The 13,651-nt window shown below is 35.3% G+C and overlaps 1 protein-coding gene across 3 annotated transcripts in view; it reads right to left on the reverse strand.

The window, feature by feature from the left end:
• Itpr (Inositol 1,4,5,-trisphosphate receptor) overlaps positions 1-13,651 on the reverse strand; it is a 69,870-nt gene that overhangs the window by 16,357 nt on the left and 39,862 nt on the right. For all 3 annotated transcript variants that reach the window (XM_072305611.1, XM_019043691.2, XM_019043693.2), the window contains exons 18-28: positions 13,100-13,290; positions 11,519-11,691; positions 10,312-10,477; positions 9,056-9,346; positions 7,427-7,696; positions 6,774-6,974; positions 4,032-4,147; positions 2,996-3,131; positions 1,926-2,174; positions 811-931; positions 84-226 (exon numbers count right to left, since the gene is read on the reverse strand). In XM_072305611.1, the coding sequence (XP_072161712.1) occupies positions 84-226; positions 811-931; positions 1,926-2,174; positions 2,996-3,131; positions 4,032-4,147; positions 6,774-6,974; positions 7,427-7,696; positions 9,056-9,346; positions 10,312-10,477; positions 11,519-11,691; positions 13,100-13,290 (2,057 nt within the window). The remainder of the gene's footprint in view (positions 1-83; positions 227-810; positions 932-1,925; positions 2,175-2,995; positions 3,132-4,031; positions 4,148-6,773; positions 6,975-7,426; positions 7,697-9,055; positions 9,347-10,311; positions 10,478-11,518; positions 11,692-13,099; positions 13,291-13,651) is intronic.

Consider the following 13,651-nt stretch of genomic DNA (forward strand, 5'->3'; position numbering starts at 1 on the left):
GCCAGCAGCCAGCAGTTTTCATTGACGATTAACGATGGTCTAAAAGGTTTAGATCAAAGAGAATCAAAAAAAGAGAAACTCACTTGAGACTGGGTTCTCTCTAATTTAGGACTTTTAACGGCTTGAATCCATTTGCTCGTCTGACGTATGAGCATGGTGGATTTACTGAACACATTTTGAACGGTGGCTTCTAACTCAGCTGGGATTGCGATCGATCGACCTTTGGCTGTAATCAGTTGAATACAAACTTTAATCCAGTGACAGAAATAGCTGCAATTTTCTTCATCTTTCAGTAAGTATTTTTCATGGACATCCTCAAAATTTTGAAACAAACTAGTACTGAGAAATTTCAAGGAGATAATTCATGAAAAAGCCACTAATTAAAGCAAATGTTTACCAAGTTTTTCACCTTTTTGGCGCATTTTTAAACAATTTTTTCTTCTTCTAGATAATAATACGAAATAAGGTGTTACTTCAAATATTTAGATTATGATGATTTTTTAAAATAATTTTGGGGCGATTGAAATTAAAGTAGGAGAAGTTTGTCTGAGGAACATTTTCGCAAATTTAAGATCTTCAAAATTAAAAATAAGATTACAGGAAAGATAATTTCACTGATCAATACCGTTAATTAAACAGCTGAGTCCTCATATATCGGATTCAGACCTTATTCTTGCGTTGTTTAACCTCAAGATTAATTTAAAAATAGTGATTTTTCTGTGTAGTTAAAAAATCTTTCTGCACGCATTTCAGTATCATGATCCCTGGTAGAAACAGTGAAAATTATAAAAAGCTATCATTTACACATACCAACTTCAGTTAAGGAACGGATAGTATTTTCAACATTGTAATGCTGCGTAGGAGTCAACCAGGGACATTGAGAAACTTTCAAAACAGCTTGTAGAAGCTGCACAAAAACTTGCTGTCTTGTCTGTAAGATTAATAAAAACACAAACATTAAGTAGACAGAATTTCAGCGTCAAAAATGAATGATCAATTGAGATTTTCCATTGAACAAAAATGACTTGAAGAAAGAAATTAATGAAATTTGTTTTGGACAAAATTTAGCAATGCAAAAATCTTCTTCATTATCTTATTTAAAAGAAAGTATATGTGGTGATACCAGGTGGAGAAATGGTGCTGGGTCCACACCATTTCGTGGGGAAAACAAAGCCAAGAAGTTCCAAAAATTAAAATTAGAGTCAAAAATAATTTTTTGAACTCTAATGCGCACCAGTACGAAACTGAGGAGGGAGAGTGTTCAGCTCAGGCAGTTTGCAATGGAATATTAAGTTGGAGTCACGTCGAGAGATCTATACCGGTTTGGGCCTTTTTAGACCTCATCAGTAGATCACACTCGGCAGTGGAACCTACTGTAGCAGTGCTCATAGATTCTAAGAGCACTGCTAAGATGGGTCCACTGCCGAGTGTGATCTACTGATGAGGTCTAAAAAGGCCCAAACCGGTATAGATCTCTCGACGTGACTCCAACTTAATATTCCATTGCAAACTGCCTGAGCTGAACACTCTCCCTCCTCAGTTTCGTACTGGTGCGCATTAGAGTTCAAAAAATTATTTTTGACTCTAATTTTAATTTTTGGGACTTCTTGGCTTTGTTTTCCCCACGAAATGGTGTGGACCCAGCACCATTTCTCCATCTTGTTACATACAGGTTTCAGGCCACTTCTCAGGGTTTTTTTTTTTTTTTTCTTCATATGTGGTGATACCTTTTTAAGTTAGGTGCTTTTTTTAAATAAACCTCTGCATTAGGTTACAAGTATTTGGTGGTGCATTTTTGGGTATTTTTTACACCAACATGTTCTTAAGAGCAAAACACTCCCATACAAGAGTTTAACGCCTCAAATGGAGTTTTTTGGCGTTGAAGTTCTCAATTTCCTGTAGACAGTCATACACGAAAAAATTACCTGAACAGTTGTACTTTGATCTGAGAATGGACTGTTGAAGAAAGTATTAATGATGGTCATAACGCTATTTGTTACGTAAGTATCGAGAACTGTGTCTCTAGTTTCCATTGGCTGAGTGACGGCAGATAGATCAGGAAGAAAACTTTTCTCAAACAACGTCCACATATGGTTTGAAGCATATATCTCCTTCATTTCTACTTCTGTGTCAATGTAACAGTGATTCAGAAAATTGATGTATGCTTCTTTGACCTGAAATTATAATTGTACGTCAGAAATTTGGATAAAGGCATAAAATGATTTCACAATTAAAACATCTATCAGAAAATTTTACAGCAGCGTTAGTCACAGGGCACTTGAGATGTAAAATGCGGTGAAAATTGAAAATCCACATTAAATTTCTCATGTCACACACAAAATGAGCCACCATACAAGATATTATTTAAAACTTGATGCTATACGGTTCCTCTGGAAAATTTTACAAAAAATATTCATGCAAAAGGAGGTTTGGAAATCATCCCCTTAGCCAAATATTGACATAAAAACTTCAAATTGATCAAATGAAACATGAATCATATACGTGATGTGAAGTTATCACAGAAATATCTCTAATAATTCCAAATTCTTCAAGGTTTTTCCTGCTTATTAAAAGGTACTGTATCGATGCCCAAACTGCAAAACCACACACCTCCCTTGCAGTTTTTTAAAATTTTTGCTCCTATTTTATTTTTCTAAAGAGAAACAAGCCAGCTCTTCAGCTTAAAATGTAAACAAAATAATCTGATGACAGAATAGAAAAATAAAGGAAATTTTCAAGTAATTACGCTTAATAGTTTTTCGAACAAAAATGAAGTATGATAGTAAATATGTGTATATATGTAAATATGTGTGTGTTGAAGAAGGAGAAACGTGGTTTTGACTTAGGCCATCGATATGCAACATGTGAGATTAAATTAGGAATTTGATTGATTCTGGCGAGTTAAGAAACATTGAGTCATAAATATTGAGTGTTCCAAGATCTTATGTTGTAAGATCACTGACTTTTGTTGGATACACAACAGGTTTGAACGTACCTCCGGTATACAATCAGGATGCGAGACCATTGTAACAATATCATCCAGCGGCAGCAAGCTGTGACACTTGATTTCTGTGTAGACGTTTTTCCCCATAGTACAACAGGACAGCAATTTTACTAATTCTATGTGATACCTGGATTAAAAACAAAACATAATAATGGACTTCAAACTAAAACAAGTACATGGGATGATAACACACAAAACCACTAAAACTAAACGTTTCATTGGGCAGTGGTGATTTTTTTAGGATTTCAAGGTAAGTATGCATACTTACACAGGTTTTGCTTGAGACAAACAATTTTTTTTTTTTTAGAATAATGACGGATATCTATTTTTGTAATATTAAATAATTTACTTGTGATGAGTAGAGGTACTTGGGATAAACTTCAGAGTCAAAGTTACGTAAAAATTAGAAAGAAAAAGAAGCAAGTGATTTGGTCCAACAGCATGTTGCTCCTCAACCAACTAGAAGCCTGTAAAATAACAGAACTTACGAAAAAAGAGATAACATTTAATCCCTTTGTAAAAAAAAAGACCAAGTTGAGAATCTTCACAGAAGAAATGCGCATAAAACAGAGTACATCTGAAGTGCACGGTCACAGATGAAAGTTAAATAATAGCTACAGGGTTTCCATATTTTTTTCATATTCCGACACTCCCTGAAGATTCCTTCACTTTCTATTAAAAAAAATTGCTTCTTTTCTTTCTTAATTACGCTGACTTTTGCTTATCGGCGAAATCTCTACTTCCAGAGGTTTCAAATTAGGAAAAAGGCACTCAGAAGTTGTTTAAGCACTGCCTCGAATGGTGGCAGCTGAAGTTTCTAGGCTATCACAGCACTCACGGGCACTGACTTGTTAGGTTTTACCGACCCCCAGGAACCCTGTAGCTATCAACTCGAAACGTAATCCTACACTCAAAAAGCACACACTGTTTTACAAGCCTCTCTTTCCAAGGAATTTCTACAACGGCACTACAATAGACCAAAGAATACACAAAGAAAAATTGGAGAGAAGTATGAGTTTAAACAAACCTTAAAGCACTACTTTCATCCATTCTGTGCCTTTCAGAGCGCATCATTGAGATGAACTGGCTGAAGGATGATTTATCATTGTAGAAGATCAATACATCCTCACCAGCATTTACTAGCTACAGCCGAAAAAGTCACAAAAACAACAATGACAAGACGAAAATTAAAAAATGCACAAACTCAGAGCTACAAAAAAAAAGCTTGGAGCCAATCTCACCCATCTCATATCCTTTGACTAACTTCCGTTTGGACCATATTTTGCAATTACAAACTATTATTTCCAGCTCATATTAGAAACAGCCTATGCGTCATCAGTTTCCCGAGACAGACAGGCACTTTCATGGGTGATCCAGAGATAGGAGTTCCTAATTACAATCAGTAGTAAATTTATGCTGAGTATTTCACAATATGTTTACTCTGAGCCTGGAAGGATTTGGGACAAATGAGTTCAGCTTCAACTGAAGAAAATTGTCAGACAAGCTGCCGTTGAAGTAAAATCTACAGGTTTCAACCAAGATAGAGGTGTTCAAACGAATTCTTGTTGGTAAGCAATCAATCTTGCTTGTTTCCAACTACCGATACACTCTCATAAGACCGCTGTTGTTTGCTGATGCTATCAGAACTGCACAAGCTCTAAGTCACCGGCCACCTGCGTCTGGCCACTGGGCTACTTGCCCCATATATCTGACATTCGTGGCAACACCTCATTTTTGCCGGCTCTGAAAACTCCGACAACAATCAATAAGGGTCTTTTTACCGATACTATTTTTAAACCAAGCAATTTTGATAGCTAACAGAAAACGGATAGAACACCCCTAACTGAGACAGATTTTTTAAAAATTCTGACAATTGACAAGCCAGTTAAATTAACTACCTTGTACGTTCCACGAAATTTTGCATGGTATCAGATGCTCTGCGATAGAAAACTTTTGAAAGAAAAATGCAATAATTCAGGAATATGCACACGGTAGAGCACACCACGCATGTTTTTTTCAGTTTAAAGTTCACACAAAATTACAACTCGACGGCATGTCTGACACTTTCTTCTAGCAATTTTAGATCAATTCAAAACTTAAAAAGAAACCAAAAATTAGTTACAGACATCACCTTCTAAACACATGCAATAAGTTTACTCGCCAGCAAGGAGTCAAAAGTTACAAAATACACATTAATAAGAATTTTTTCTAGAATTACGTACAGCACAACTGATGCAATTAGCCTCAAAACACCATCACTCTTCGTTTTTTCGTAAAGTTAGAGAAGATGGATATAAAATTTTCTTGAACTTGAAAACTATGTCATAAGATAAGGAAGATTATCAACAGTTAATGTGGGACAGCTCAGAGAGAGAATCATAGCTTTCTTGGCTACAACTTCAAATGTTCTCAAATTTTACTGAACCTATTTTTATTTTATTTTATTTTTATTGCAATGAAACCTTTCGTTGATTTTTACTTTAGTTCCAGCGATTTCTTAAAACTTTTTTTAGGTAGTCCTCTTTTCTTCTGAAACGTTAAAAGAAACTAAACCTCACTCATTCACTTCTTTTCCGCATCGGGTGCCGTCTTCTGTCTCTTTTTATGATAGGATCATAACTAAATATCAGAATCAAAGTTCAATATTACATTCATTTTTTTTAACATCAAAATTGCTTGCATCTTTCAGAGAATTATTAGGAGAGCAGACAACTTCAAGCTTCTTCTCATTTTTATTAAAAATAACCATTACGTTTTAAACAAAATACTTTCTTCCGTGAGAAATACAACTTTTTCGCACCAAAAATAATTGCATAAACAAATATATATTTCTTGTAGTCAGACTATTTGGATGATGTAGTTTCTGCACAACTTTAAATTAATGTTGTTGCTTACTACTTACATATATAGTGCTCACAGTTTCTTTGTATTTGCATATAGTTAGGGTAAATCTCACAGAATCTTTGAGCTCTAGGGGCAATTAACCTAATTTTTAAGATCTGCTTTTGCCCTCAGAACTTTAAGTTTTTTGTGTTGTGATTTCATGAGCAAAACTACTTTTGATATCTATATGACCTCTACTTATTGCTCAAATAATTTACGATTTGAAAGTTCAGACGCTAAATTGAGTTCAAAAAAGAGTTTGGTGACTATGAGTACAGAAAATTTATAAGAAGAAAAAAATGTACGATAGTTTCAAAGCTCATGAGTTAAATCAAAAAGGGATTTACAAAAAAACAATGAAACTGAGTAAGAAAGAGAGAGAAAAAAAAGATCCCTGTAAAACTCAAGATTTATATCGATAGCTTATATTAATTGCTAAACTCAAAAATTACAAGTTGCAGTTCTGGTGCTCCTTGATTCCCGCTTCTTATTTATTTACTCAGAAGGAAACTAACTAACTTCCTTGCTTGAAATTCTCCCAGCTAGTTTTTTAGATCTAGTAGAATGATCACGATCAGGGAAATTTGCAAGGAATTATTTTCGTTGGTTTTCGTATGATGGGAAGTCTAAAATATCGTTAAGTGAAGGGAGAGCTATCTAAGCTAACCCATTGATGTGTAATTAATGTGTCCATCTTTAAAGTTATGGGATCTGTGAGCATGAAAAACAGCGATTCCCATTTGACCATGACTTTCCCAGGAAAATTTCTTTAACTCAGCGGAAGTTTACGTTAAGAGATTAAAATAAAACTTTCACCGCAAATCAAATAGGGCCACGACTTTGAGAAACGACACTCTTCTGCATACAATCAGTAAAACAGCCTTACCTCCTGCATGACCATGTCCTGACACCTGCGGATGAACTGATTTTCTGCTTTAACAATTGTCTGGAAGAATTTGAGGTACTGGACATGCTTTCCGTGCGTTTCGATGCAATGAACAAAATGTTGGATCACTTTTTCATTAACCTCATTGCAGAGTGTTGAGTTATCTTGGAATATGCTGCAAACTGTCTGGGCCTCTTGGATCTGTAAAGAGAAGATATCGGATGATGGATGTCCCAATCTCTTTGGACATGTTGAGAAATTCAGACCAAGTCTGGATTTAGTCTAAATTTTTCAACACGATCAAGGAGATAAGGACAAGAGGAAGAAACAAAGAAATGCAATCACTTGCTTAATCAAGTACACGACGTTCAAGTTGAAATAACAATCAATGAAAAAGGAGAAGGCTTGACTATGAGTGGTATTTGAACTATTTGTTTATTCCTAAGCTGTCCATTTTGTGGCTTGAAGCTATATCGATTTGATAATTTAATATTGGTATAAATGGTATAAATAAAGAAATATTCTGTTGCTAAAATCATGTTATGACACTTTGACCCATCACGAGACAGCCCCAGAGTTCCAATCTTTTGTACATCAAAAACTACCACAGTCTAAACATTTTTTTGATGAAAATGCAAAATAAATTGACTCACCTCAGGATTCAAGAACAAATCCAAGTGTTTGTGAAGGAGGACTTGATTCTGCTGATTGCCAAGACAAAAATTCTGGAGGAACTGGTGAGCAAGGCGCATCAATTCATTCATCCGAATGTCTTCTTTTTGATCGTACGGAACTTGAAGTAAATCCAAAACTATTGTATGTACACCTACGTTTCTAAGTAAGCGTTGCTCGTGCTTGCGCGGCTTCACTGGAGAGCCAGCAGCCGCAGGAGCAGTGCATAATTTGATCATTCGAATTAAGATCTGAAAGAGAATTGGAAGACCAATAAATAAAAGATCCTGTGATACCTCTCATTTCATAATGAGACAGTAAATATGAATAAAAAAATTCACCGTTCAAATTCAGCCTGACAAATTAACCTTAATTGTGAAGTCCTCCGATTTAAGATGCTATTCAAGGGAAACACAATATGAAATAATTTCCTTGATACAGAAAAAAATGCAGGATTTTTGAACATGTTGTAAAGAGACAGACAATTTTGATAGAAAATGTTCTTAACTTTCTGGCATGGCATAACGTTCCCTAAATTTTTCATTGTTCCTCTTACCTCAAGAGCTTGTTACACTGATTATGAATTGAACTTCATTTTGCAGTATGGGGGTACTATTTCTGGCGCATCCATAAAAGCACCTTTGAATACGGAAACGAACGGCACATCTGCTGTTCCAAGAATGCTTCAGAAATAGTAGTTCCTTAGGGCAAAAAGTAGTCCAGTTGCAGCTGATCATCATTTCAACTTTTGCTACCTAGAACTATTTTATACACGTTTTTTGGCAACTTGTAGACATTATATTTGTCTCAGATAATTATGAATTAACTAAAAAGTTGTGCGAAACAGTAATCGTGGACCATCCACCCTCATTTCTTAGATACCTAAACTAGTTATGATCTTGACTTGATCTGTTGTTTTTGCTTTCTTTTGGTGGTTTACTTTTTCAGGGCGACTATAAAAAACAAGTTAGTTGCTTGCAGATATTAATTGGACGTCTTTATGCTAAAAGGAACTATGTTACACGCAAACCTTAGGCACATAGTTCCTTTTAGCTTTTAGTTCGTTTTAGGAACTATGTGCATAAAGTTTGCGTGTAACATAGTTCCTTTAGCATAAAGACGTCCAATTGTATGGATCAAAATGAAGATTAAATTATTAAGATTCAATTATAAGATGCACATTTTTGTGGCGTACACATCATTGGCGTTCATTCTATTACATATCGCAAAAGGAGACTGTTAAAATGAGTTGTCTTCTCGATTATATTCACTTTTTACTATTTAAACTAACCAACCATCACTTTGGTTTGTTGTTTTTCGTTGTTTTCCGATGAAGGAACTTAACTTCGTTCCAAGGTTGCAGAATTGACTAAACCAATTTCAGTTTTCACGCGTATGTATCTGTCAATTTTTGTTCAAAATTCTTCTGATTTTTGCATGACACCAGCAGAAAAATCGAGGAGATTTTCAGTTAGAAATGCCCAAGATTGTCCCAAGATTGCAATTTGCCTGGTGAAATTAGGCAACATTGAAATGTAAATACATTCTTTCATGTAGAAAACGACGTATTTGAAGAGGTTGCTTTCTTGAAAGGTTGTATGGAGATTCACCTGTTGTATTTTTTTGTACTCTTCAGCCTGATCTGGATGGAGCGGTGGTCCAACATCCATGTCCACCGCTGAATTTTGTTTGCTTAGAGAAGGTTCCTTCACGACAGGCTTCGTATCCCTGACTGCCTCTTCATCGTCATCCCGCTTGCTCCGTTTTTTAGCATGATCATCCACGGTTCGCGACTTATAAACCCACAACTCAGATTTCTCCACCGACTGTCTCAAAACATCTAAATCAGCTTTGATTTGTTTGTAGGATTCCACATCGCTATCCGAGACCAGTAGTTGTACCTTCAAAAACAAACGAAAAGTTTAATTTGTTCTTTGTTTCTCCATTGAAAATTATAATTGATATTAGCGACTGAACAAAGCAAACAGATCAGCAAAAAAAAATAAAACTGCTCATGGAAATTTTCACAGAAAGAACTGTTGCATTTGCAAAGCCTCTACTTACAATTACGCTGAGAGAGAGATTATCGATTCTGTAAAATAAAGTAAAAACACAAGCTTTGCGATTCAAAGATAAGGCAGAATAGGCTGAGGGCTTAGGGTTTAGAAAAATCTACGGCAATCAGTTTAAAGCAAATTATGCCTTAGGAAACAAGCATACATCAATATGTAAATATCTCGGTCATATAGTGACATTGAGACAATGGCACACTTTTTGCAGAATATTTTGTCAATTGCATGGGTAATGAATATTTAATTGAGAATAAATGTATCAATGCATTTTTTTTGCATTGTGCTTCTTGACGACCTATTAAGAATCATTAGTGATATTTTTCTTGAAAGCTTAACAAAGTAAAAAGGTTGATTAATAACTTGAGTTTATCTTCGAGTTCACTTAGTATACCTCATCTGACATGTTTTCATTTATCGTAAAAACATAGGTGAACTTCTTGGCAGCAAAGGCTTATGTAAAGGGAATTTATGCATGGTTTGATTAGATAATGAAAGCTGTTCTTCAACTTAAGAGAAGACTAAATATTGGAGGGGACTAAGTCCTTTCGCTCTGTATTTTAGAATACATAAAAGAGGAAAGAAAAAAATAACGCTAAGATTATTTTCACAAATTTCCAGCAGATGGATTTTGGAGTGAAATTTACGAGATGGACCGACAAAACACTTCAAGCATACAGATTCAGGAACTGAAGTAATGTTCCAGAAATGCGTAAAGCCAAAATTGCTACATAAAGCAAAAATTCAATTTGCAATTGAAGCAACACAACTAGACGCAACAACAAAGCACTACATACTTGCTTGAAAGCTTGCAAAACTTCCTGCCGTTGACTGAAATGGCGGAAGAGGAGATGCAGAGCTCCTGAAACAAGAGGAGGGTAGTCGTGCATCGTTAAATGAAGCAAGACCCGCAGGAAGGTTCGACCTCCGTAGCCATCGAGATCCAGCGCGACACACTCTTCCCTACAAGAAACAAGCAAAACCGTGTAAAGCAGCTGAAATTTAGGTGAGAGGGGGGCTTGAATAAATTCATTTCCTCTCAAATTTACTTACAAAAACCTGTTGAGTGACAGAAACATTTAAAAAGCTATTTCAATCAGTGGAAATGGAAAATTTTCAGGAATAATGAAAGGGATGATGATGAAAATACGGCTAAAAAACAAGAAGAGTACACTTAAATTAGGAATAAAATAGCTAGAATTTATAAGACTCAAAACTTTCCTTACTTTGTGTTTGTCTCGGACGACGTTTCAAAGGGTCTGCCCTCCGACAAGTCGTCTGGGACAAAAATTAAGTAAGGAAATCTTTGGGTTTATTAAATTTTAACAATTTTATTCTTAACGAAAGGGATTTTACTACATATATATTTTTTGAGTACTAGGAAGTATAAAGAATACAGACAGTGAAACTCTTAAATCATGTATCTCGGTTTGTGACTTCACAGATTTCTTGTCATACTTTATTTTGTAAATAAAGGACTACTCAACGTCAATTCTTAAAAACCTCTTCGTACCTGACCTGATTTTCTTCTCTGTGCAAAGCAAATTCTGAAAAAACTTCAAGGTATGATGTTAATTCTCCTTTAAAAAACACCACGAATGAGTTACATGATTTGGGAGTTTCACGTCGATATATAAAGTCACATCAGGATACAAAATAATTATCTGCCCTTCATCAATGATGATCTCAACAATAGACAAAGTGTACACTACAAGGTTTTGTAAATCTACCTACTTTTAAATTTGAAACACTTGACTATTTTTCAACTGAATGCATCTATTGAATATTGTTAAAAGATTTTTCTACAGAATCTAAGAGGTGACAACAAATGATTTGAAGGGGAATCATTTTTGCCAGTTCATGAAAATTGTGGTTAAATTATGAGAACTCGATGTATCTCAACTCAGCTTATTGGAAAGCTGTAAGAGAATTGCAAAATCTGATAGACGAAAATATGTACCTGGAGAGATATAGGAGGAAAAAATATGGGTGCAGAATACTCACCTATTTCCAAAAATGCCTTCTGCTTGCGTACCTATCAGTTCAAGATCGATTGCTTTTTGGTTTATATTGAGGGTGTCAGAGGTTGTATTAGTTCGGCCTGCTTGGTCAAATTCCCTTTTAAATATTGATAGCAAACAACTAATACGATAATCTAACCGTACATCTAAGATAAACTGAAAACAGAGAAAACGTTGAAATTCCAATGAATAAATCATTTAGAAAGAGTTGTATAATATGAAAGATTATTTAACAGTTGATGGAGTGTGAGGAATTTCAAACAAATTTTCTGGAAAAAGGGTCCATTAAACATTGAAAAGGTTCTTATGATAAGAAATTCTTTGGCAATGATTATATTCTTCTTACTCATTATTAAGCCTACATCATCTTCAAAGTGGAAACGCCTGACAAATAAATTGATTATGGTTGCTCTTCATTTGATGTTATAAAAATTAGTAACGTCATTTATGAACAGCAAAAAAATTAAAGAGCCAACCACAAAACCTTGCATGATGCCTCAAAGAATCTCAAGCAGATCAGATTTTACCAGATCTAACTTTCCAGAATTTATTTGTACTTATTGCTAACAATGTTCCATTTAGCTAAGTTTCCGTTGAACGGATTTCTTGCTAAAGCTTGGCTTTGACTACATCATGGTTAAGTTTTAAGTTATTGAATTGAACAGTATCAAACTCCTTGCTGACAAGGTGGAGAAATGGTGCTGGGTCCACACCACTTTGCGGGGAAATCAAAGCCAAGGAGTTCCAAAACTGCTCCTTGCTGATATAGATACCAAGTAGGGACGACTTGCATGGAGCCCAAGGGGCAGAGCTACAGCCGAAGTGCTGAGGTCTTATCTCCTCACTGACAAAAAGCACATAATGAACCAATAGACAAGGTACGAATTTCTGCATTCTGATACATATTTCTTCACCAAAATTTCACGTAAAACACGATGTGCACAACAAATATTACCGAAATCAACTCCTTCCAAAGATATGATGATTCTTGGTGCGTGAATTCAAACCACCGCTCATGAAAACTCAATGCTCTACGTGATTCTCATCGCGCGCTAAACGTTATCATGAACGTCTCTGCGATAAAAAAATCTGGCGACCTCAATCTTATACTTCGCTCAGCTATAGCAAATTACTTATAGTTTGAACAACACACGTGGGAAATGAACATTGCTCGATTGAGAAGATTGCTGAAACCGTTGTAGTACGCGATTTGACTCACGTAGAGCTTGAGTTTCTAGTGAGCGGGCAGTTCAAATTCCTCGTAACTAATGTGAAATAAAAATGTTAATAGCTTCGTTAGGAGTTGGTTTCAATAATTTTCGTTGCGCGAATCGTGTTCTACGTGAAGTTCTGATCAAGATACATGTATCAGAATGCTTAAATTCGTACCTTGTCTAGTGGTCCATTAACCTATAACAATAAAACACTTCAGAACTTTTCGGAACTGAACAAATAATATACATTATTTTCAGTACATGCATTTGTAAGAAATTGAGAAAAATTTGCATGGGTTGACTAAATAAGTTGACTTCATTTGACTAAAAAAGTCAATTAAAGATCTTACTTGTAAAATTTCTATGATTTTCAGTTTAGTATCCATCACGAAAGGATAAGCTTCTTTCTTAAGAGCGGTTGTGGTTGGTGTGCACGGAACAGCTGGCTCAGCTGATGCTCTACGAATTCCGCTAGTTCCTAAGGTTAATCCTGTCACAACGACACCCATATCACCAATACTCCGAAGAACTCCACCTTCAGCTACGGGAGAGATAAACATTCCATTTAAATGCAAAAAGCTGAGCAAATACACATACTTAGAGTGCAGAAAAATTTGTTTTACTAACTTCTCTCATGATCCATGAGACAGCTTTCCAGCCTGTAATTTTTTGCCGATAAATTTGATTTGAAGATTTTGAAAAGGTGACAAATAAGCATGGGTAGAAAATTGATCATTACTTCAGCATACCCTGACTTCATGGTAAGGTTTTCAGCTGGGATTCATCTTTCAAAAAAATATAACAGAGGAGCTTTAGAAATTATACAAGCCCCTAGGTTGACCCAAAATTTTCTATTCATTAGATTCCTGCCTTTGAATATTAAAATGTAAAAAAAATGATGC

The sequence above is a fragment of the Bemisia tabaci genome, chromosome 10, assembly GCF_918797505.1.
Source record: "Bemisia tabaci chromosome 10, PGI_BMITA_v3".
Taxonomy (NCBI): Eukaryota; Metazoa; Arthropoda; class Insecta; order Hemiptera; family Aleyrodidae; genus Bemisia; species Bemisia tabaci.